Source organism: Nannobrachium achirus, assembly GCF_963921795.1.
Source record: "Nannobrachium achirus genome assembly, chromosome: 22".
NCBI lineage: Eukaryota > Metazoa > Chordata > Actinopteri > Myctophiformes > Myctophidae > Nannobrachium > Nannobrachium achirus.
The window spans coordinates 25496526-25522622 of NC_137829.1; the positions used below are offsets into that span (position 1 = coordinate 25496526).

The 26097-nt window shown below is 41.4% G+C and overlaps 2 protein-coding genes across 2 annotated transcripts in view; one reads left to right on the plus strand and one right to left on the minus strand.

Annotated features, from left to right (window-relative positions):
* Positions 1 to 11905: 11905 nt before the first annotated feature.
* LOC308307516 (coiled-coil domain-containing protein 89) lies at positions 11906 to 16380 on the minus strand (the record flags this gene model as incomplete). Its single annotated transcript, XM_080752782.1, has 5 exons — positions 11906 to 11992; positions 12085 to 12184; positions 12720 to 12793; positions 13380 to 13784; positions 16321 to 16380. The coding sequence occupies 5 exons, from the start codon at positions 16378 to 16380 to the stop codon at positions 11906 to 11908; spliced, it is 726 nt and encodes a 241-aa protein (XP_080608908.1).
* Positions 16381 to 18141: 1761 nt separating this feature from the next.
* The window catches only part of lrp2a (low density lipoprotein receptor-related protein 2a), a gene marked incomplete at both ends in the record, with an annotated part of 71268 nt that continues 63312 nt past the window's right edge, over positions 18142 to 26097 (plus strand). The window contains 2 exon segments of the mRNA XM_080752783.1: positions 18142 to 18253; positions 25430 to 25537. Of these exon segments, the coding sequence (XP_080608909.1) occupies positions 18142 to 18253; positions 25430 to 25537 (220 nt within the window).

Here is a 26097-nt window from a genome sequence, read left to right on the forward strand (position 1 = left end):
CACACACACACACACACACACACACACACACACACACACACACACACACACGCCTCATAGCATAATTGCCTATCTCATATTTGTAAGGTTTTCAGGAAAGACAAAACAAAAAAAAGTCTGCACTTCTAACACTGCTGATTCACCATGCCTTTTATTGTCTCCGCCAGGCCGAAAGGTATGGCAGAGACTATGCTTTGCATGGCCGTCCATCCGTGTGTGTGTGTGTGTGTGTGTGTGTGTGTGTGTGTGTGTGTGTGTGTGTGTGTGCGCGCGCGCGTAGGGTTGCCAACTCCCAGAGTTTCAAATACGGGACACTTTCTAAGGAAACATGCGCCGCCAAAGGCGGCGCCGAAAAATCGCATATTTTCGGTTATAAAGTTGGCTAAAACGGGCATTTTCCTATATTAAATCATATTTTTCCTCTCACAATATTAATTCGGGTGTCTTTGGGCCGAAAAATCGGATATTTTCGGTTATAAAGTTGGCTAAAATGTGTATTTTCCTCTATTATATCATATTTTTCCTTTCACAATATTAATTCGGGTGTCTCTCAATTTTCCAAAACATATCGCCTAGGTCTACCTGGTCCTTATGTGCCCACTCTCTGGTTACCCAACACTAGTTTAATCATATTGGCATACAACAATAACCATTAGGTTTTAAAAACAAAATCAACGCATGCTTATGTTATTTCACATACCAGCCTGTCTGGGGTCGCTTTAGTTGGCAGACAAGATTACTGTAGTGTTCCCAGGAATACCAATATCCATGGCTTATTTTCTGTTGCTTGCCTGCTTTTTCACCTTTTTGTTTAGCCTATCACCTATCATGGATTCATGTCTAATATGTTTGTACACAATCTTCTGTCACACGTTTTTTTAAGACATTAAACAATGTTCTGAGCCGAGCACTGTCGTATGGTCGCTCGCACGCACTCGTTTCGTCTCTCGCAGGCAACTTGTGTGGAGTGAACCTACAGCCCATGCTTGGGAAGGGAGTGTGTAGGGGGCGGAGACTGTGTCTTAGCAACACTCAGAGCCGTATGTTAATAAGCCAATCAGCTGCTTACAAACAGCGCAGCGCCTCTCACAGCAATGGGATGCAGCACTTGTCTCAGAGGAGAGAGAGCAGAGTGGAAGTGGAAGCTCTCTGACAGGCAGAATCGCTGTCATTTCTCAATTAAATCATCCCGTCATTCATATTTATCCCCCAACCTTAAAATACGGGACAAAGAGCGTCCCGTTTCAGTTCAATACGGGACACGTCTTTTAGTTTCCAAAAAAGGGACGATCCCGTATTTTACGGGACGGTTGGTAACCCTATGCGCGCGTGCGTGCGTGCGTGCGTGTATCCGTCTGTTTGTTACCCCAGATGCCAATTCAGAACCTCTGCCCCACATTTTCACTTGGGCCTGTTATAGCGCCACCATGAAGCAGAATTTTGCCAAACACATTTTTTGACATTGCTCCTACAGATTTTGTCCAAAAATCACGCAAAACGGAAGGCAGTATTTCTATAGTTGCATGTGTAATCTCTCGAGACAGCCTCAGAGAACGCTACGCTACTGAAAGGAAGAGAGACAGACCGATAGGTGTCGCCCTTACTTCTTTCTTCTTCTTTGACGATGGGTTCCCAGATTGATAGTTGTGTGATCAACATGGATCTGTCCGATTTTCCATATTCCATCCTAATTGGCTAAGATTGTTTTCCAAATTTGCAGGATTGGTCCATTTTGAAGAAAATGCCTGAAATCATGAACGCAGCTTCCCATTTGTGTAACATTTTTCATGCACATTCCCACTAGGCCAAATCAATAATCAGCTTCATTGTGGCGCTATATTCGTGTTTTTACCTATAACTGCACCGATCTGTGTGAAACTAGCATTCAGAGATTGTGGAATAGTTGTCTGACTGTTCCTGAACCTCTTTTAGTTTTAAAAGCTGAACCAAAAAGACTCCATTAGAAGGTTATATGAACAGGCAAAGTAGGCAAGTACTAGAGCCCAGGTCCCAACAGTCCTCAATAATTGCTTCGGCTCACAAAAGATAGTTTTGTTGTCCTTTCTGGATGGCCTTAGGCCACTGACTGGACCTCCTGCATACTAGATTAGAACTGATGATGGCACATGACAGGTCACACACCCTAGATCCCATCCTCTCTATCCAGGCACAGCTAGGCAGCTTATCGAACAATGTAAAGATCACAGCTTGTAATTTAGGGGTGTGGTTCGATTCTGACATGTACATCGATGGGCAAGTGACTAGAGTTGTACTGTCCTGCTTCTTTCAGTTCTTTCAGTTGCATTTATTACTTCACGCCTACATTAGTGTAGTCTCTCAAGAACAGCCTCAGAGAACGCTACGCTACTGAGTCTGTCACACACCAAACTCACGGAAGGGATTTTGGGCGGTACCCAAGTCTGGTGACAGGCAGCGCTTTTGACCAATCAAACATAGTGGGCGGTATCTAATGTGTGCGTTGACTATGCATTCCCCCTCACGGGTGGAAACAAACCATCTTTCAACTGTACATATTCTTTGTGCAGCTAAATAAATCCCTCTGTAGTCTATATAGACAAGCGAATTGCTCCATTTAAATATTCATTGACCCACCCGGTTTTCCACACAATGTATGGGTTTCACATTGCCACTATTTGCACAATCAAAGAATGCTTTTGGAAATCGTTGTGCATAACAATAGAATTAAATGGAAGGAAGAATGGCCTACATTACAATAACGAACTACATTTGTTAGTCTACACAGTAAAGTGCAGCAATATGCCTATATGAATTTAGATTTTAGTGTATTATTATTAGTATAGAGTAAATGTAAACGTTGCAACTTCTAGTCTAAAAGACTCATGTATTAAATTATTATATTATAAAACATACATTAATCAACTAGCCCTATTTTATTCCTAGACAGGCTATTTAAAAATAGCTGATCTACAAGCTCACAACAACGTCGCATTGTGGTTACATTCTGCACAATGGGTACTTTGAGTACTACTTTCTGCTTTTGCAATACTTTTACTCAAGGGCTACATTTTGAATACAAGACTTGTGCATGATACTTAAGTAAAGAATGCGAGTACTTTTCCCACTACATTGCCTAAGCACGCCAGTATTAGTAAAAGCACACATCACAGATAGATTTATAGAGTAATATAAGGCAACTGTAAATGTTTAAAAAGACGAGCTGAAAACATGACGGCCGTATGCTAACACGCTAGCTTACTGCAGTTAGCCAGTCGGGAGAAAGCCTGGTAGGCGAGGTTAAAGCAGTTATACATTATCATAACATCCCATATTGATTTAAAACATCAATCCACTGTATTGCAACACACCATGACATCCGAGGCTATATAAACGTTTGCTTATTGTGGGTAAATTCGTTGTGTCTTGGTCACTGGTCTGCAGCAGATCATCAGCAGATCATCCAGCTTCATTCAGCGCAGCATATGGGGTAAAAACGATGGGGTCCTTGTTCCTTCTCTCTGGGAAAGCAGGATAACAGGATCCAGGCGGCCAAACATCTCGCCGCCGTCGCCGATCTATCAAGTACTTAAAACAAATGGGCTGAAGAGGTTTTAATTGTTCAATATTGTGTAACTGAGAAACACTTGTAAGCACGCTAGAAAACAGTTCCTCGTCCACAGTAGCATCTATGTTGCGTTGTTGTGGTTGTCTGTTGTGTAACTTGTGTTCCGTGTGTAGAGTAGCAGTTCCGCTATAGTAGTTTCGGGAGGGAACCAAACCAAGGGGCGGACCAGGCTTCAAAGCGGAACTAACCTCGCCTCACCAGGCTTTCCCAAGCCCCCAGAACCCTGGGGGCGCTTTGAAGCAAAAAGTACATGGTGGCCGTTTGAGGTATGGCAGTTGGGTCAACTATTCATAAATCTCATGAACGCGCCTTTTGGCTCCACCCCCTCCACTCCAGAAAGCTGAATCCTCTGTTCCTCTCCGGAGCGGAGAGCACCGCACCGCAGCCAAGCCCCCAGAACCCTGGGGGCGCTTTGAAGCAAAAAGTACATGGTGGCCGTTTGAGGTATGGCAGCTGGGTCAACTATTCATAAATCTCATGAACGCGCCTTTTGGCTCCACCCCCTCCACTCCAGAAAGCTGAATCCTCTGTTCCTCTCCGGAGCGGAGAGCACCGCACCGCAGCAGACCGCATTAAACCAGGAAATAACCATAGCGACTTCTTCTTATTACTTCTTATTCTGTGTTTATTAAATATAGATACCTTCCCGAATCTCTTAGTTACAACAATATTGTTCTTATAAAACTGTTGGTTTACTCATTAGTATTAGTTATTACGATTTTCGCGTTTTGTCATCTTGACAGAGGCTGTCTGCCATTGACTTTGCATTGGGTTCTTAGAAGCTTTACGTGAAATGTTAATGAAGATTTACTATCAAAATGGGTATTTAAATGCGATACATACATGGTTTGATAACCCACAAGTAGGCGAAAGCCATTTCTGAGTAGGCCTGTCTGTCTCATAGAGTTATGGGTCTGTCTCATGGCCTGTCTCCATCACTCTGTCTGTGACACTTACAAATGCGTAATTAAATGTATTCATTTTGGACAAAGTGCATCTAATGCATAGAGTATATATATATAATATCTAATGTGGATTTCAAAGAATGTCTCTATATGTCAACACACTGTCATCTAATAAAAATACTCTATTTCAATTCAGACTGTAGCTACTATATGAATTATATTTAAACTTGTTTCTGGAACAGAACACAACTCTAGGCTTGTCTAGAACAGACCAGTAACTTTAACTATGACTCGTTTCACCCAAGGAATCCATGCAAAATGCTAAGATTACCACACTGAATGACAACACAGTTTGATATTGTAAATCAGGGGTCTTCAACGTTTTCAGGCAACGGACCCAGATGAGATAGAGATGAAGCAGGGACCCCCACAACCTTTTCATAGATTCCATATAGTTTAATCGCCTGACCGCACAATCATCAGTGTATTTTGGATTCATGTCAATTTGTGTTTTCAGATATTTAACCACTTGAACCGTCAATACTTAATAAGCTTCACTTTCACTCTGTAATTAGTCTGCTCTTTTTCCCCTCTACACCAAAGCCCTTTGCCAAAAATAGCAGATCTACAAGCTCACAGTGAGCTTGTAGATCGGCTATTTTTGTCTAAAGTTCTCAGAATAAGGACACTAGGGTTCAAGTGGAATAGAAAAAAGTTTCTATCACACAAAGATTTGGAGGACCCCCTATAGTAACTCTGAGGACCCCCTAGGGGTCCCGGACCCCCTGTTGAAGACCCCTGTTGTAAATAATGGGAGAGTCCAAAATACCACTTCTATCCAAAGCAAGAACTTATGTCATGATAGTTGATAAACAAGTGTGCATGCAACATTGGAACTGGAGCACTCACTGTACACTCAATCAGTGTACAGTGATCAAATTGTCAACCCACCTAAAATCATTTTCAGTTTATACAGCTGGAGATACAGACACCTGTTGCTGTACACATACTCTTATGGTAATGATTGCTATCAGAATATAGAGCTTTATTATAATTATACATTGTTCATACCATGTTGAAAATACATTTCTGAAACAACAGAATACATTCCCAGCCAATTCCCAGCCAGCCAGATCATCTTTTTGATCATATTCCATCACATTATTTTAACACCTGTGCAGTCAAATATCTGTACCTGAAAGATGATGAAACTACAACTACAGCTTGTAGTAGGCAGTAGGCAGCTTGTACTCAGAGCTGAGAGGATGAGAGCTGTCCATACCAATGGACTTGGCTTTCTTAAGCACCTGCCTTTGGTAGACTTGATCCAGGCTACTGAAGTCTACTCCAGCTATCTTTGAAGCCGTTCTCACAATTCTCCTAAGGTGATTTTTGTCCTTTACGTTCAGGTTTCCATATACCAACAAATGATGGAGAAGGAGAGTATTGACTCAATAAAAGCACTGTAGAACAGTTTCATTAAGGATTTGTCAACCTGAAATGTAGCAAGCCTTCTTAAACAATAGAGGTGTTGCTGACCTTTCTTGCAAATGTTTCACAGTTCACATCGATCATCACATTTTTTCTGACTATCTACTGCATAGTACTGTGTTCTATCCTTCTGTCATTCAATGTTGTATGAGATTCTTAAGTGGTTTCGTGTGTAAATAAGTCAAGTGCTTTCTAGGATCTTGTGTATCAATAAATCATTAACACTTTGAACATCGACCAGAATGAGTCTTAATGTGAGAATTAATGTGTGACCTCTAGTAGGCCTACTTCTGGTTTATACAAAATAAATCCTTTGTGATACATTTGTTGGTTGTCTGATAAATATTGGATCATAATCATTATAATATCTAAATTCATAAAGTATTCATAAACGTATCTGTGGTCTCTGAACCAGGTTTGGTTTGGTTAATTGGTTTAGTTTAGTAATACTCTAGTTAGGCTATGTAAAAGGTTGTTTGGACTATAGCCAGGATGGTCACAGACCAGGACCATATGACACACAATAACACTATTTGGAATGAACTTCACTTTATTTCACATGTAAAAACGTTAGACCATTGTCAATGGTGTGTATAAACCATAACAGTTAATTTCATAGAGGTATACATTAACTAATTTACCTCAGAAACTTCAAGCAATGGACTTGGTTATCAATATGAATTCCACTTTGGTATTAAATCTATTCCAGTGTTTCTCAAACTTTCACATTTTCAAGGTCTCCCCTTAACTCTTTACAGCATACAAATGGAACCAAATTAACCAAATGTTGGTTCCATTTGTACACTGTCAGTTTACACTTGTATGGGTCAAATTAGACCCCACAGAGTCCCTGGAATCCACTTTGAGAACCGCTGATCTATTTGAAATGCATTCTGTTTGTTTGTTTTACAGTGGTCTTCAACGTTTTCAGGCCAGGGACCCCCACACTGATGGGGAGATGGAGCAGGGACCCCCTACCTTGGGGGTCCCTGCCTTGGGGGTCCCTGCTCCATCCAACATGCATGTACAAGTGGCTGTACCTCTGCCATTTATAAACATACCTTAATAACTGAGAACCAATGTCAATACTATCAATCTATCACTAACAATCTGTCAATTGCACAATAATCATGTATACAAGCTATTCAAAAGAGACAGAATCATGTTTTTTGTTATATTTAAAGACAAACTATTATTTTTCTTTCTTTTTTTAAATAAAAATAAAAAATATATAAAGTTTTTTTTTTTTTCGCGGACCCCCTGCAGTGTCCCCGCGGACCCCCTAGGGGTCGCGGACCCCCTGTTGAAGACCCCAATTTAGAAGGCTAATCACATATGCAACGTAAATATAAAATGAACCCAATAATGAATTCGTTAAACCATGAAATACACAATGGTTAATTAATTCAACGTGGAGTTACACTTCCAGGCGATGCCTCAGTCCAGCGGGACGTATCGAAGATCTAATCCGAGCAGAGTGCTTCTCAAGCGGGGAGAGGACGGGAGAGGAGCCGTGTACTGTGCGGCGTTTCTCTTTTTTCCCCACTAGAGAGAGCCCTCAACCTTCTAAACCAACAGAGCTCGTACTCGCGGCGCTCGTTCATGACTTGAGCTCCAGCGCGTTCACAGTGGCAGTGCTCGTTCATGACTTTGAGCCGCAGGCGCGTCCATGAAAACAAACTATGACGCAAAACGCGTCACAGGGTCAAATAGTTGACCCAATACGTCACTTTTCAGAGGCTTTTCAAACGCGGAAGTACGCTTCATGCGCTGGGTGAGCAACTCAATGCAAGTGGACGGGCGGGGATATCAGTTGCCCTCTCTATTATTATTATAGCTCTATGGGCTTTCCCCTGAGAGAAAGCCTGGTCTTCGTTTACTAAACGGGCCGTTTGATCCGGTCGGGAGCGGAAGAGCTCTTACGTTTTTCTGTAGTCCAAAACGGACTACACTTTGGCCGGAAACAACGACCGGAAACAGTTTCAACCCAGTTTAGCGCATGCGCTAGTAGTTAGCGCATGCGCAAGTACGGGTTAAAACTGTTTCCGGTCGTTGTTTCCGGCCAAAGTGTAGTCCGTTTTGGACTACAGAAAAACGTAGGAGCTCTTCCGCTCCCGACCGGATCAAAAGTCCGAAATTGGAAGCCAGCCCAGGCTAAAGCGGAACTAGTTTTAAAATTCGTTCTCAACCGGGGAATTCCATGTATCCCCGCCCCTTTCTATGTTGGTCCCAGAGTCAAAGGAAGAGAGGCCGACCGATAGGTGTCGCCCTTTCTTCTTTGACGATGGGTTCTCAGAGACGAAGAGAGGCCGACCGATAGGTGTCGCCCTTTCTTCTTTGACGATGGGTTCCCAGATTGACATTAGTGTAACTCTCTATACTCTGGACTCAGCAAAAAGGTTATCTCTCGCCTCCAACTTGTACAAAAATCAGCAGCTAGTCTACTCAACAACACTAGGAGGCGTGACCACATCACACCAGTCCTGGCCTCCCTTCACTGGCTGCCAGTGAGTTTTAGAATTGATTTTAAGATTTTACTTACAACTTTTAAAGCCCTGCGAGGTCTGGCCCCCAGTTACATTTTAGACATGCTGGAACCATACAAGCCTGTGCACACTCTTAGGTGTATAAATAGGGATCTCCTGACTCTATTTACAGCCAACCTCGTCACTATAGGGTGATCGGTCATTTACAGCCCGGGCACCTGTACTGTGTAATTTCTTCAGCTAAGTTGTGTATGAACTGTGTAATTTCTTCAGCTAAATTGTGTATTAAAGTGCTTTCCTTTTTTATTGCTGGCATAGGGACAGATGATGTGGTTAGAGAAAGTCATCTTAGCTTCCGTCTGACCTCGCACGATGAACGACCCTATGCTTGGATATCACAATAAGATGTCACAAAACCAAAAAACGGATTTGATTGGCCGAGCTTTGCATGACAGTGCTCTGATCTGCGCTACTATTTGATTGCTGAAAGCGAGCACACGTATGTTCTTCTCATAATTTATCTATATGAGTATACGTTTATTCTCCTCAAAACTTTGGCACGATTCAACTTTTTTTTTAAGATGTATTCTTGGGGCTTTTATGCCTTTATTCGATAGGACAGTAGACTGATAGGAAATGGGGGGGGGGGTATGGGGAGTGACTCGGGGATCGGGGATGCCGAGGCCTATGTGGCAATGCCTTATGTGGTACCGTATGCGCCTGGACCAGTAGGCCAGCGAGCGCCCAACACCATTCAAACTTTAATATGTTCAGCTTACTATGGACTTGTGTGCTTGAAAATCTTTGTTGTTTTTGTAATATTTAACTTTAAGCACCCAATGAATTTCCAATGGGAAATGAGTCTGGAAAGAGAGGAAGAGAGGAACAGGGGTGTGTAAGACAATGTTACATACTCAAACAACTGGCCTGTTGGAGTGCCCGTTGGGTAGATCTTTATGCCCATCATACATGGTGTTCCATGCGAACCCACACTGTTTCGTAGGAACAGTATTTCTAGTTAAAGGGTTCACTTGTACATCAAGCTGCCGAGATAGCCCTATGGGCATCATCATTACCAGCTCAGTGACCTTGTTGTTGTGTCTGCCCTGAGACTGATATTTGGTGCTTTGTGTACCATGTCGCACTCTAGTGGCTCCAACCAGGATGGCATATCTTGGTATATATATTAAAATCTTTGATTGGGGGTAGGTCCCTGCGACACAGTCCAGGGGGTGTAGGCCTACTTGTTCAAAGTAAGTAGCCTACATTTATTCAAGTATACAAGGTATAAGGTATACACCCTCCCCCAAAAAAGGTTCTATGTTCCCCACACAAAAAGGTATATGTTCCCAACTCAAATGCAGGAAATGGTGTGACATTAGCGGTGGCGGCTCCAGGGGATAATCAGCAGGGGGGCCTTCAATTTTCAACAAACCCCTATATAGCAAGCTGATTTTGCTGCGTTTTGTAAACTAGTAATGTCCATTAATTTACACGTTTCTCACTGAAATGATTTCAAATTTCCTGTCCTGCATGCACAACAACAACACAGGAATAGACATCAAAACAAAACCAACTGGTGCAGCGCTAGTGTAGGGTATACCTTTTATTATTGCATTTTCATTAAACTATTCATTCATTTGAAAATGTATATTTTATAATAATAATCACAAAGAACATAAAAGGAACACATGTAAAACATCTTAAAATAATGTTGGGGTAGGGTACTACTGGCCAATCTGGACTGGAGGGGCACAAAGTCTAACCTGGGTGGGCATTGCCCCCCAATGCCCCCCTGTGGAGCCGCCTATGGACATTAGGGCTCTAAGAACATGTGGGCAATTCTATTTTAGGTGCCCAGTTGTCCAGGTGCCCACATGTCCCTAGTGCTCAGATGTTTCCACCTCTAAGTGCCCACTCGTCCAAATGCCCACATGTCCCTACCCCTAGTGCCCAGTTGTCCAGGTGCCCATTCATCCAGATGCCCAGTCTAATAAAAGTATGGTGCCCAGATGTCCCTAGTGCCCTCCTGTCCCACTAGTATTCGTAATTTCTCCCCATTATTGTGTGTGTTTAGAGTTTTTTTTGCGGGGGTAAGTGGGGGGGTGCCATGGCATTGGTCCGACAATTCACTGTTTCTACATCCCATTAGTCCAAATCTGGTGAATGCTAACCTGGTGAAAATACTATGCCTAAACCTAAACCTAACCCTAACCTCAGTAAAACTATGCCTAAACCTAACCCAAACCCAAACCCTAACCTCAGTAAAACTATGCCTAAACCTAACCCTAAAACCTAACCCTAACCAAATTAGGACTAATGAGATGCAGGACAAATTAGATGTAGGACTTATGGGCAGTTTCCAAGTATAGAACCTTTTTTGTGGGGGGAAATGGGGAACATAGAACCTGGGGAACATAGGTACGGTCCCAAAGAAACAATCAAAGGCTTCCAGAGCATTCTAGCAGGTAGGCCTAAAGCACAGTTCTGAATGTAAAAACATTTAAAAAGAGGGTTTCAACTGTCTTTTTAAAATATTTACTTTTTGAGCGGTGGTCACAACGCTCCTATACGTGGCTGTGTGTGTGGGTCTGTCTGTCTGTTTGTCTGTTTGTCTGTCTGTCTGTCTGTCTGTCTGTCTGTCTGTCTCCGGGTATGTAGCCTGCAGTAACCTTTTCTGACCACACATGTTAAGGGAGGGGCGCTGTTGTTCAGGATAGGCCAGGCATAGGCCAGGCACACTCACACACAAACACACACAGGGGGCACACACACACACACACACACACACACACAGGGGGCACACACACACACACACACACACACACACACACACACACACACACACACACACACACACACACACACACACACACACACCACCGCTCAGTTCACTTTTTTCTGCAAGGTGCATATGATGCCCTGCCTGAGCAAGCTTTACTACATGGTGGGTCCCATCAAAGAAGTTGTCCAACCCAGATTTGGCACAAAAGCGGCATAGCGGCAAAATGTGGAACGCCCTAACGAAGGCCTACTGAAGGAAGGTAATCAATTAATCAATCAATCAATCAATCCAAAAAGCTGAGAAACTGACTGAGGAATATTCATAATTTACTTAAGTGTAAATTTGGGGTATGTTGTATGTCAAGATTGACATAACTGTGTATCCCTGTCCTATTAATTTCTCTTTGAGAAAGCTCTTCCTGAAGATGTTATATTATGTTTCCATTTAACTGAAGAGCTAGAGATCTAATTTAAAAAAACAACGACATTGTTATAACTATAAGTTTTGGTGTTTTTTTATAAATGTTTGTCAGACTTAATTATTGCTCAAAGCAGGAAGATTCAACACCCTCAATTTGTATGTAAAGAAAATAAAAGGGCAAATATACACATTTATTGGCAGACAAGTCTTGTCTTCAGCCAATCATGTGGCGAAGCTTGATGTTTAACTCCTTTTCCTGTTTAAGAAGATTGGAGCAGTGTTGTCTGTAGGCTTCAAAATCCTATGAAATATAACAGAGGTAAACGGTTGAGTATGTTATCAGCCCTGTGATACAGCAATGACAATGTCAACTGTCTTCATATTTAAACAAACCTGTTTGAGCTTCTCGTGTATCTTAATGGATTCATCAAGAGCACACTGGAGGTTCTTCACTTTCTGATTGTCATTCACAGTGGCTTCATCCTGTATGAATCTTAAGCAGGGACAAAATGGATATTGAAGAAGATGGTTACTCAACGTTTGTGTGCCGATTTTCGGCTTGAGCAAATAGTTGGGGCCGGGGGACTTTGTGTTGGATTGAAGTAGTTGTGTTAATCATTGCATTAAGCAGGAGTAGACATACATGCAATGGTGCACACCTGTTTGCACCATTTTGGAAGTCATTCACAAAGTATCAGCACTTCCAATTTGAAAATGTAGTTTATTTTTGTAGGATATTTCACTTAAAAAAACTTTGGCATGAAGTTAAAAGTTACAATGGATTTGTATAAGAAGGGGCGTGTCTGATCAAATTAAAATCAAATATCTAAATATTGAAACAAGTAAAATATCTAAATATTGAATTAAGCAACTTCAAAACTGTCCCTGTGTTCCCAAAAGCCTGATTAGATGATAAAATAAAATATCCCTTTAACTGCTAAATACCGACATTAGCAACAATGGTGACAATGTTGCAGCACTGTTACTGGCTTCATAGAGGAAACACTGTGGTCAACTAATGTTCCTACCTGTCTTTTGATTTGACCCTCAATTTTTGCTCCTTCCATTTTGTCTCCAGTTGCTGAATTTCTTCCTGTTTGTCCTGCCATATGGGGATAAATGCATTAACAGATTGACGGGTTCATTTTAAATAATCTGTGATGAAGATCTACTTAAATTACCTTTATTATTTTTCCTCTTTCAATTGATAGATTCAAGAATTTATCCTTGTCTTTAGTGAGGTTGGTTAGAATTTCTTTCATTCTGGTCTCCCCCAAATTATGATCATTATCTGCTTCTTGTAGATGTAGCTTCAGCTCTGACCAGTGAGAGATACGATAAACATAAATTACCACTTTTTAATAAGTAGGCCTACTATGAATCATTAAGATTAAGAAAAAGGGTACCTTCACACATATTGACCGCATCCTTAAGCTGTTGCTGAGCACCATGCAATTCATCAAGTAGTGAGGTTTCCTTAGATTGATGGGTGGCCATTTGTTCAGTGAGTTTTGTCTGCCATGCTGCTATTTCTTTCCTAATAAATTGAAAATATATAGTGATCAAATAAATATGACCCATACCTATACAGGAAATATAGGCATAATTGATCAAATTACAGTCTGGAGATCATGTTCTTACCCATGTCGATTTTCGACGGTTCTCTGTTTCTTTGTAAGTTGCCTAACCTCTTCTGTAAGTTTATCAATAACTGCCTGATTATCTTGTAGTTTTGGGGAGAAAAGTGTCTCATTTTCAGACCGAAGTTGTTCGTTCTCCTGTCTGAGCTGGGCATTCTGCCTTTTGTATTCGTCCTTGAAAACAATAATCTCTTGATGGTTGTCAGCTAGCTCCATAAATCTTTTCTCTAACCCTGCTGATTTCTTCTTTTCAAATTCTAACATGTCCTCCAACTCTGTGTTGATTTTCTGCAGTCCTTGACAGTGAATAAGCATACTGTCTGCCTTTTGTTTCAGTATGCAGATTAAACTGGATTGCTCATCTATTCTTGACCGCAGCAGCCTTGCATCTGTTTTCTCCTCCGGGGTAAACCCACACAGTTTATCCAGTGATCCCTGGAGGCAGTCTATGTCCTGCACAATGGGATAATAATAATAATAATAATATACAGAATATATATATATATATATATATATATATATATATATATATATATATATATATATATATAGGGTCATCTACAAATATATTGTGTAAAAGTTAATTTTCTTCTGTAATATAATAAAAAAAAATAAACTTTCGTATTTATTGTAGATTCATTGCATGCAGTGAAATATTACTAATATATGTGGCATTACTATATTATGGCATACAGCTCATGAAAAATCCACGTCTCAAAATAGAATATTACACACGACAGCTCAAAAGAAGGATTTATAGAAACGTCAACCTTCTGAAAGGTATATGCACTCAGACGTGGTCTGGAATACTTTTGAACAAATGTCTTCATCAATGGGGCATGGCATGAAGGTGATCAGCCTGTGGTACTGCTGAGGAGTTATAAAAGCCAAGGTTTGCTTTGATAGAGGCCTTAAGCTCATCTGTGTGGTTGGGTCTTGTGTCTCATCTTCCTCTTGACAATACAACAACACAGATTCTCTGTGGGGTTCAGGTCAGGCCAGTTGGCTCGTCAGTTAAGCACAGTAATACTATGGTCAGAACACCAGTTACTAGTGGCTCTGTGGGCAGGTACCAAGTGCTTCTGGAAAAGGAAATCAGCATAAAGCTTATGGAAGCACAAAGTGCTCTAAAATCTACAGGTAGATGGCTGTATTTACTCTGAATAGACTTTTTGGTTACCACCTTGCTCTGACTCGACTGGTGCGGTGTCCCTTTAGATCAACATGTATTCATTGGAGGATGGATCGCACACAGTGGCAAGAGTTTTTCTTTCTTTATTATTTACATGGGTTTACTCTGAACTTGATGAAACACAGTGTTAAAACGGGACCGTACCTAGGTATGTTCAGCCGGTTCTATGTTCCCCAGGTTCTGTGTTCCCCAATCCCCATTTACCCCCAAAGAAAAGGTTCTATGCTCCCTGCTTACCCAAAAAGGTTCTATGTACCCCAGGTTCTATGTTCCCCACTTACCCCCACAAAAAACGGTTCTATGTTCCCTGCTCAACTTAAAAAAGGTTCTATGTTCCCCACTCATCCAAAAATGCAGGAAACATTCATTTCTAATTATTAATAACAACTCTAAACACACAAAAATGGGGAGAAATTACGAATACTAGTGGGACAGGTGGCCTCTAGGGACATCTTGGGCACCATACCTTTGTTATGACTGGGCATCTGGACGAGTGGGCACCTGGACATCTGGGCACGAGGGACTTGTGGGCATTTGGACGAGTGGGCACTTAGGGTTGAAGACATCTGGGCACTAGGGACGTGGGCATTTGGACACCTAGACGAGTGGGCACTTAGGGGTGGAGACATCTGGGCACTATAGGGACATGTGGGCAGTCTGGGCACCTAGACAACTGGGCACCTAAATTAGGATTGCCCACATGTTCTTAGTGCCCAGATGTCCCACCTTAATGCATTTTATTTGGGAACATATACTTTTTCTTTTTTTTTTGGTGGGGAACATACAGTAGATCCTTCTTTTTTGAGTGGAGAACATAGAAGCTTTTTGTGGGGAGGGTGGGTGGGGAACATAGAACCTGGGGAACATAGAACCTTTTTGGGGGAGAAGTGGGGAACATAGTCAGAACCTGGGGAACATAGAACCTGGGGAAGAGAGGACCCCAGCAAAACCAGAAGATGCCATAGCATCCCAAATCATCACTGACAGCAGAAACTTCACACTGGACTTCATGCAACTCTGACTCTGTACCTCTCAGTCTTCCTCCAGTCTGAGACCTTGATTTCCAAATGAAATGCAGAATTCAAGTTGCTTGATGGTGTCATGTCATGTCATTTGATGGTGTTGGTCCACTGTGTTTTATCAAGTTCAGAGTCAACACAGCCAGAGATTTCAGAGCACTTATGTACATTGACAAGCTTTATGGAGATTATAATTTCCTTTTCCAGAAGCATTTGGCACCTGCCCACAGAGCCAAAACTACTAGTAACTGAACTGGTGTACTGACCATGGTATTACTGTGCTTAACTTAACTGACCAGCCAACTGGCCTGACCTGAACCCCCATAGAACCTGTCTTGTATTGTCAAGATGAGAGACCAAACCTGGGCTTGCATAACAGCTCAGCAGTACCACAGGATGATCACCTTTATGCCACCATTGATGAAGACATTATTGTTCAAAAGTATTCCAAACCAAGTATTTAGTGCATAAATTAACATACCTTTCAGGACATTGACATTTCTGTATTATAAATCCTTCTTTTGAGTGGTCTCATTTAATATTCTACATTTTCGAGACATGGATTTGGGATTTTTCATGAGCTGTATGCCATAAAAATTAAAACAAAAACATATGTTTAAATCATATTTTAAATAATCAGACAAAATAGCTCATATAAATATTAACCAAATAAAGGTTGGTTAGGTAGTGATTAGGGGCGGGCACAATGATCAATAATTAAACATAAGGTAACTGCAGATCAAGTCTGCAGTAGCTGATTAATCAGAGTTCATCATACCTCTTTAGTGTCACTAATAATCTTCATGAGGTTTTTTGAAGCTTTCTGCGATGAGGCCATGCTTGAAGTTTTTTCCCGAGTAGGCTAACTATAACATTATTTATAGAGTGTTCTAAATAAATATCGTTGTAGGCTACTCTGTTCCAGTCTGTAGAAATACAAGTTTCAGATTGTTGCTACTTGGTTGCTAATGGCAACAGTAGGCTTTTCGCTCCCGTCTGCAACTGAACTGCAAGTGAAAACCTTGGAGTCACATCTCAACCACAAGATGGCGCTGATGGTCTTCTAATCATCAGTGGTTTGTGCGTCTGCTGCAAACCCAGGTTGATTCGCCTTGGATCAAGACGGCCATAGGTCATAATGACTTGTATATCAAGGCTAGTAGAAAACAGAGAGTAAGGAGTGCATCTGTTTGGCTGTAGAGTAAAAATCTGATTGAAGATTTATTAGAAGTTTGCAATAGAAAAAAAGTACAGTTTCATGTACAAATCACTGGTAGACCTACAAGGTCAACTAAAAGGAGATCCTAGAAAGCCGAGGCTTCTTTCCACAGGAAGTTCAGGAACCACAAAAAAGGTAGCCACTGCGTCTGCATTCTTGTGTAGTGATGTATTGTCTTGTGATAAATTATCTTCGGTCACTAGGCTATTATTGTTTTTAGATAAACCCATATGCTCATGATAGCCTATCCTAAAACTGCTCGGCCATTCAGTTGAATTATAGGCTAATCAAACCCGAGTTCAAGAGAAGAGAACAAGAATGACACCGTCACCAAGGCCTGTGTCACATCATGTTCTTAAGTTTATTCAAATACACAGATAATACGATAAATGGCTATAGGCTATTATTTATTTTTGATCAAGCCATACGTAACTGGAGATATCACTGACATAGAAGTAGGCTAGATAACATACCCTAGTAGTAGTAGAAGATGGAAAACTAGGTTAAATGACACTTGTATTTCAGCAGTGATAATGCAGGCTATCTTGATAGAGCACATGGCGTTTAATAACAGCACATGTAGGCCTAGTCCACTGTGACTCCACTCACTGGGATCGGTTTGGGATGTGGTGTCCCTGATCGATGTTACAACAACAACGATTGTCTCCAGCAAATAGGCCTACACATGCTTCGCACAGCATTGTGAGCTTGTAGATCGGCTATTTTCACTACTTCTTAAACATTTGTTTTCTATTAATTTATGGCATTTCTAAGAGTTTTCTTTTATTTGTTAATGAAATTACGTAGAAAAATATTATTATTAGGCCTATTTATTACTTCTCAGGTAATGTATTTTTATTTTAAAGACAATGAAGGGACCCATAAAAATGTGTCCACGACCCACAAATGGGTTCCGACCCACTGTTTGGGAACCAGTGAGCTAATTAAGAGATAGACCTACCTAGATTTAATTTTTTTATGTTTTTGTACACTCTCAGAGTTAGCCTATATGAGGGTCCATGGTCTTACAACCAAACGGGGGGTTCTTCTTCAAAAACAAAAGTTTACTACTACACACAGCATTATAATGCATGAAGCATTATAATGGAGGGGGGTCATAGAAGTTGGTCGAGTCACGCGCTGCTGTCCTGTCCTCCACTCCAGTCCAGACAGCTTGGGCCACGGCATTATGCAGATTCCGGGGCAGGAGGGATTTATCCGGAGGGCCCATAGAGGTTGGGGGAGCGGCTGTCTGTCCCAGCAAGCAGCAGGCTTTATGCACGCCCCTTTTCATCAACTAGCGGAGCGGGACAAGAAAGAGAGAGGAGAGCCCTGCCTGCATCCCAGTCCCAAGAGCTTCTCCATCTGCCCAGCTTCATCATGCGGAGCTGGACGGACCGGCCGGGACCCGGCGGTGACAGAATGTGGAGAACACTGCGAGCAAAACTTTTCCTCCTCATAGTTTTCTGTTTTATTCGGGTCCATTCTCAAGGTAGGCCTGCGTGTGTGTGGCTTTTGGTTTCTTCTTGGCTGTTTTTATTCGCATGTGTCTGATGATGAATAATTCATGCGGAACCCGCAACTTATCTGAGTTGTTTATATGTTTCTGTTGAGTGATTCAGCCAGCTCCACTTGAACATAACAACAAATCAAGTGTCTGATTAAATCTGGAAAGCACTGGAATTTATTTATTGCAGCTATCAGGGACAAATAATGGACCTTTCTTTTTTTCTTCTTTCTGTCTTTTAGGGGGAGTCAATTTTTTTATTCAATAGAGCAGGTGCTCTTGCAGTTGTTTGATGAAGGCTCTGAAGAGTACACGCATTAGCTGGTTTCAGTGGCTTAATATGATGCACTTCAGTGCCATTATATTTGCAAGCTAGGTGAACACATTTGATTCTAGAGCAAAATGTCTTATAGTACTGCAGAGTATTACATTAAAGGTTGAGTACAAAGCCTTCCTCAGACAGATTGGAAGTTCTCTTGGAGAACTTTTGCCTGAGCTTTACTTGTTGCTAGGTAACAGAAGAGAGCATGTGACTTGCAGACAATCTGTGTGGACTGAAAGCTACTGGTAAATCTCATTCAGAGGAATAGTTTTTCTCCTGCAAACCATGGAGGATTAACACCAAAATCATGTATTATTATTTTCAGACGTGAAAAGAGGAGGAGGAATGATTACAAATTAAAATGTTCGACAGGCTTGTGTTTGTCTCTCATAGTTGTAGCCTACAGGTCCTACGTCTCAAATTGTAATCTGCTTTCTTTTTGCTCAACCCTTAGTATGTAAGCTCCTTAGTGTGAATCAAGCAACTAATTACACTGCAGCTGCTACGGAAAGCAACCATTTCTACCTAAGGAACTGTTTTTAACCCAGTAAAAGGGCATGTAGCTCTATAACGAGGAGAAAGTTATTACAATCTGTTAAAGAGACACCCAGGGATCCAGCTTTATTATATAACTAGAAAATATTGTTCCTTCGAAACAATTGTGGGCTCGCTTCAAGCCAGAAAACAATGGCTATAAAAGTACACAATGTCAAGATCGCAGGCAGTGCTCTCTTTGACGTTACTGACGTCAAAGATTGGTCCATTTTGTTCCAAAAATGTGTTGTGCAAAAGTTGACCTGCTGGTGGCGCTATAACAGGCCAATGTGAGAAGGGTGGTATCTGTTCCTTGACCTATTGGGAATGTGCTTGCAAGATGATTTAGAGGCAGAAGAATAATTTGCATAAAACTGCAATATTCATTGAATTATTAAAAAAGCATGTTTACATTTTAAAGAAATCCGATCTGACAGATCTTTAGATATCGGTCCAAAGTTCACGTAAAAAAAGTTTTGTGCACGTGGAGCGAAAATTCCAGAATAAAAGCGGGTTTACGCGTTTTACAAACTGCTCAAAATGGCGGAAAATCGAAGGGCGGCGCTTACTTAACAATGACACAGATGTCTTCCGCTCGAGTCAAAGCACGCGTGTAAGCAAGTTGCATGACTTCAAACTAAACGAGTCATGACTTATGCCCGTTTGAAGTTTGAAATTTCAAACGCTTCGTATAGCGCCCCCCTTTGGCCGATTGGAATAAAATTGGTTTCAGTGATACTTTGACTAACCCTCTACATCTTTGCCAAATGCCATGAACGTGTAACTTTGCATGTATGATTTAGAGGCCGAAGAATAATTTGCATAAAACCGCAATATACATTGAATTATTAAAAAATTATATTTCACTTTAAAAGAAATCCGCCGAGATAAATCTGACCGTATTGGTCCAAAGTTCATGTAAAAAAAAGTTTCGTGCGCGTAACGAAAAAAACCCAGGAGGAGATAGATTTTTACTGTTTTTCATATAATTCCGAATTGTGGGAGACCTAAAGGTCAGAGGTCAAAAGTTAGAGGGTAAAAGTTGTTCGGCATGAGGAGACGCATAAGTGTATACAGGTTTCATGGCTGTATGTATAACACAGCATGAGCTATACCTGTTCAAAGATCGCACTTTCGAAGGCTTCCTACAGCGCCACCATTTGGCCGATTGCTATAGAAAATAATAGCACACTTCGCCACTGTAAACTGAACACATTGATGTTTTTATTTTCATTTTCTCACTAAGTATGTAGGAGTAGAATGGAACCGAAGTTCCCGTCTACAGTATGCATGATAGATAAATAATGACAAGAACTAAAGTGTGCTCGCCTATAGGCGAGCCCACAATTATTTCTTGGTATCGCTTAGCCTGCACTCTTCACTGGCTAGTAACATTTAAGCATACATGAATTTGTCACAAAAGAGGGATGGAGATGCTGTAGAACAGTAGTGTCCTACTGTAAATCATTTCTGAGTTACACGTTGTCAGCATATTTCTGTTGATTATTAGCTAGATTTATTAGCTATTAACAGACAGCGATGTGCTGTACTTCTATAAATGCAAACTTTATACTGTAGTGTAGGTATCTGAGTCATAAGGGACGATATGCAAATAACAGACCTAGATTTGTCTTTGGAGATGATCTGGTGATTTTTGAGCGGTGGTAGACCGCTCCATAGCATGGCCGTGTGTGTATCCGTGTATCCGTGTATCCGTGTATGTATGTGTGTATGTAGCCTGAACTACCACTCAGTGACCAGAGAGGGTGCTCTTGAGTCTAGTCTGAGCATCAACTGCAATATTCTCTCTCTCTCTCTCTCTCTCACACACACACACGCACACACACACGCACGCACGCACACACACACACACACACACACACAACCACCGCTCAGTTCACACGGGTGTGATTTTAATTACACTGAAGGACACATCATAATCCTCACTCAGAAATGTTTGATAGGAATGGATCACAAGCTTTGTGCAGAGATGGTCTCAGGATGCTTGGTGTTGAGGGACATGTTATTTTCTTTCCTTTATTGTGACTCGCTTTGTAACACTTGTTTTGTGCCTGTCAAATGTGATAGGGTTAGTTCTATAGGTGACTGTTTCATGGATGGCCCTTTGTAGCACATTAACTAATTCTGGGCCTTGATGGTGTTGCAGAATGACTGCATCAGCATAATGTGACAGCATTTGAGGTAATTTCCTGTTAATGCATAGCCTAAATGTCTAACACACAACAAAGGTTTTGATGGATGAATAATCCTAGTTGTGGTTGGTTGCCTTCATCCTCCTTCAGGGCATAGCTGTTGAAAACATGTCTCACTAGTAAATTGTTGGAATGACAGGTGAAAATGGGTGTTTTTCTCCATTAATCGTTAACAAATGTAACATGGAATATTCTTCAATGATCTGTTAGGTGCAGTGTAAGGGAACCCAATACACAGATAGATTCATGAACAGAATATTGTTAAAAAAAACAAAATAATAATGTATACATAAATATTTAGTCTACAAGTACGTTTTGAAAAAGGTGTCTTGGTTCACTTCAATCTGATCTATTTTTAGTTTGAGTTTGTAATGACATGGTAACTAGGGGGGGAAACACTCGCCTTTTGTTGTGCTGAAACTTTTCAATGCTCCATAGCCTAGCCAGCACGTGCAAGTTAAACCTCACACATGCAGGGTCCTTTCCGGCATAGCAGCCTAAGTCCTTGAGCAACAGTAACACTGTATTAGAAATGGGAAAGCAAGTGCAGTTGGCAAGCACAGACAACCAGTCCTTAGGCAGCTCCTCTATGTACAGTAGGTTACAGACAAACCTGTCAGGCAGTGGATGGAGTTCAGTCTCCAACCAGGAGCTGGTGTGTGATTTAGCACAGAGAAAGGATAAACAATTCATCTATGCCATTTTGAGTGCAGCATGACAACTCAATTTATGTTTCTTTTGACACAGGCTTTCATAAGTTAATTTATCAAAACATACGATGACTTGCTTGAAGCATCCTTTCTAACCAGCCAAAAGCGTCATTCATCACTCCGTCTCTATCCCCCTGTTGTGCCTGTGCCACTGCCAGACTCCCTTGGTTTTGCCACCGTTTTATTTGTGCGTAGCGGCAAGAGCCAACGTTGTTTGTCAATTGACTGCATTCTGTTGCGTTGATTTCCATATGAAATGGGCAGCAGCAACTTCGCTCAGACAGTGTAGACGGGTCCAGCGCCTCATGCTGCCAGCAGCCGTTCTCTCCATACACATTCAATGAGCGCGGAGGGCCATACCAAAACAAGGCGGTATTGATGAAAGACTGAACACATCTTTCAGGGGCCCCACGTGATGAGAAAGAGATGTTTTGGGGTTTGCGGACAGGAGGAGTTTTTCTAGGAGTTGGGGGTTGGAAGAGACTTCTGTACAACTTTTGTTTTGGACTTTGTTGTTGTTTTTCCGCAAAAAAGCCGGCTTTACTGTATTCTCCTTCCGGCTGTCCATCTCCATAGTGGCTTTTTGCGGGGTGACACTTCCAGTTATGAGGTTGCATCCCCACTGGCCCCTCTTTTGTGCCATTGTGATTTCACAGTGGGGTCTGAGGCATTGGGAGGCTTCATTCTAAATGAAAATTCCTCTCCTGCACCTCTTTGTTTAGCAGTAGTAGGGTGTCATTATCTTCCTCCCTGGATAGTGTGGGGTTCTCGCCTGTTGTGGGTTTAAGTTGGCTAATTAGAAGACATGAGAGAGCATGTAAAAAGAAAACAGCAAATTAAACAAAACATACAAAAACAAAGCCACTAACGGGATGGTTAAGAAAAAAAAACAGCTAAAGGACACACGACAGAAGACGCACTGCAGGTTTGCATCTCTCAGGTTATTCTACTGTTCAATGTCAGAACAGTGATTGACACTGTCAGATCACTCCTATTTTCAGAAAGAAATAGCAATTTGGGGATTAAGGAAAAGTTACAAAGAAGACGTTCTTCACTGAATGCAAGCACAGCTCCCACACAAGATAGTACTGTTGAAAGGTTCAACTCTAGTGTGGTTGTCACCTTTCCCAGAACTGATACTGTCAGGAAACACTGGCTGCATTTGAAGGTCTTGGCAGATTAGTTTCCTTCTGGCATATGTCGTTTTTAAGTTGTTAATCTTGGTCTCAATGTATTGATAGCAATTGTGAATATCTCCCACAATCATATCCTAATAGTGGCGTCCTTTTAAAATTGTATTCTTATCAGCATCTTCCATTTAGATTTGTTTTGTCATTATTATATTATTTGTGTGTAAAGAACGTTGTAACTTATTATTATTTTATATTGTTACCACCGTTGGCAAATAATTGAATGGCTTGAACTGAGAGATTCTGTGCTTGAATGTGGTTATGAATTGGAGCAAATTAACTGATATTGTTATTGGTCATAACTCGTCATACCTTTACATATTGTTGTTCATGACATGTAACTGATTAAATATTTGCAGTGCCTCTTCTACACTGTATGCACCCACTTGTCCTATGAGCCATGTTATAGATGATGCTGAAACCTCCGGGATCATTGCCTTGCAACAAAGGCTCCCTTTGAGCCGATGGGGAGCAATTTTATCATTAGTAAACTGAGCAGGAAAAAGGCTTGCCTCCCAGATAGCTGCCGAAGGAGTTAAATGTGAAGCCCATTTGGCCTAGGTGGTTATTGAAGACATTTGGTGGTTTGGGCTAATTAATCTGAGACGAGACCTCATGATATGAGCCTATTGCAAGGCTTTTAGTGCAGTAGCACAGGCACTGACCCCACAAGTGAAGTGGAAGTGATCCATCTTTAAAGAGCACATTACATAAAAGGGATGATAAACTACTGACTCTCATAAAATAAACTGTTCACTCACACAGCATTAGTCAAGTGAATAATTGGCTGTTATTTTGCAGGGAATTCATCAAGACAGAATCCGATTTCAAATTGTTTTGATGAGTCTTTTTAGCGGGGTGGGTGGGTTAAGGTAATTTCCTTTATACCCATCAGAAGGACATGCTTAGTGACTGACACTAATACACAAGTGAGAAGAAAGTAACCCTTTTCTTCATAGCGTCACACCCCTTGACCAATTCATTACATGGGCAATCTCTCATCTACAACATAGGGATGAAAACATTGCAGTCTAATATGGCATCGGCTACTATTCTACTTGTTGCTGGTACACTACACAACACACTGACTACACAGCTTTTGATTTTTGATAAACTACCCATATTTGTGAGTGAGACGTTTTTTTTTCCGTGTAGGAAGCAATTTGATTGAGTAGGAAGGGTGTATCTAGAGGTACCAGATAAGACAGGCTAGAGATAGACCCCCAACCCCAGGCATGCACCACCAACCACCACCTTACACTTCCTTCAGTGAAGAATTTGGGTTGAAAGGTTTGCGGTACCACCCAGTACCACTATTTATCCCAATTACGTTTCTGACCAGGAACAGCATGAACCATAAATCAGGTTGTCAGAAAGAGACAATCAGAATTGCACATTCCTATTTAGACGGGTCTGACAGAGCGCTCTGACACTGAACTATGTTGCCGGAGTCAATATCTCCTGGAAAACGTCAGGGAAGGTAGAGTGGTGGTACGTTATCTCCTCAGATGCCACTCAGTGTGAACATCAAAAGAAGGCTTGAGATGAGTGCACCGAGGGTTGTGTAACTGTCTGGGGGAAGGCTGGCACGCTCGTCTCCAAGGCTCGTCAATGCTGTTAACAGCATGCTTCATCAATGGAAGGCATCCCTACACCATTAGGACTGCTCTGATGTTTTCCAAGGGAGATTTGACATTTCAGCGAGCACAGAGTGTTACAAAAAGAATGCTCTTATCTTCTAATTGCATTATTGCCATCACCAGGTGAATGGATATTTCCAGGTATTCCACCAGTTCGGACCATTAAGAGAAATTAAGTTAAAATCATTAAGTGCAGGCCTGGACGTCTGGCGTAGCGGGTCCAGGCACCTAGGCTGCTAATGCAGCCCGACATCGGGTTGCGGGTTCGAATCCCGATCTCGACGACCTTTGCTGCGTCACTCCCCACCCATCTCTCTCTCTCTCTCTCACAATTTCCTGTCAGTCTACTGTACCTATCAATAAAGGCAGAAAAGGTTTTTAAAAAATTGTATTTGTATGATGAAGCAGGGCTTTAATTTACAAAGAAACGTACAAATGTGATACTTGGAGATACAAGGTTTCTGCTCGACACTGGTGATATCTATATAAAAAAATAAAAATCATGAAGTGCTGTGATAATGAAACTCATAATTCCGTTTTGGTTGTGTTTAGGATGTGAAAGTGGGCAGTTCCGCTGCGGGACAGGTCGGTGTATCCCTGGTGACTGGCACTGTGATGGCACATCAGACTGTGTGGACGACTCTGATGAACAAGACTGCCGTGAGTCACTCATCACACAGAGTAGATCACTGTTTCCCAAACACTGGGGCGGGACCCATTTGTGGGGTCGCGGACACATTTTATTGGTCCCTTTTATTTTGTGTTTCCTGCATTTTTATTTTTTAATTGTTATTTCAAAACATTTTCAAAAAACATTCCCAAAAAAGCTGAAAAAAAAACTAACAAAAAACATGGATTAAAAACAGAATTCAATAATTGTTTTCAGTAATTTCATAAAGAAATCAAAGAAAGATCAAAGAAATCCCACAAATTAGAAAACCAATGTTTAAGAAGTATTGAAAATAGGAGATCTACAAGCTCACAACGGTCTGCAGGTAAAACTAATTTCTTCATGGGTCTTGAGCTAAAAAGTTTGGGAACCACTGGTGTAGATCAAGATGCCCTATTAGACAGGGTTGTTAATAATATACTGACTCATACTCCATCTTTATAGGTAGAGGATTAGCGTTTGTCAACTTAAATCCATATGTACTGTATATACTTTGTTGCCCCGGGGGTCAATACTAGGCTCTTCCTTTTTGGAGCTGTGTGGAACACAA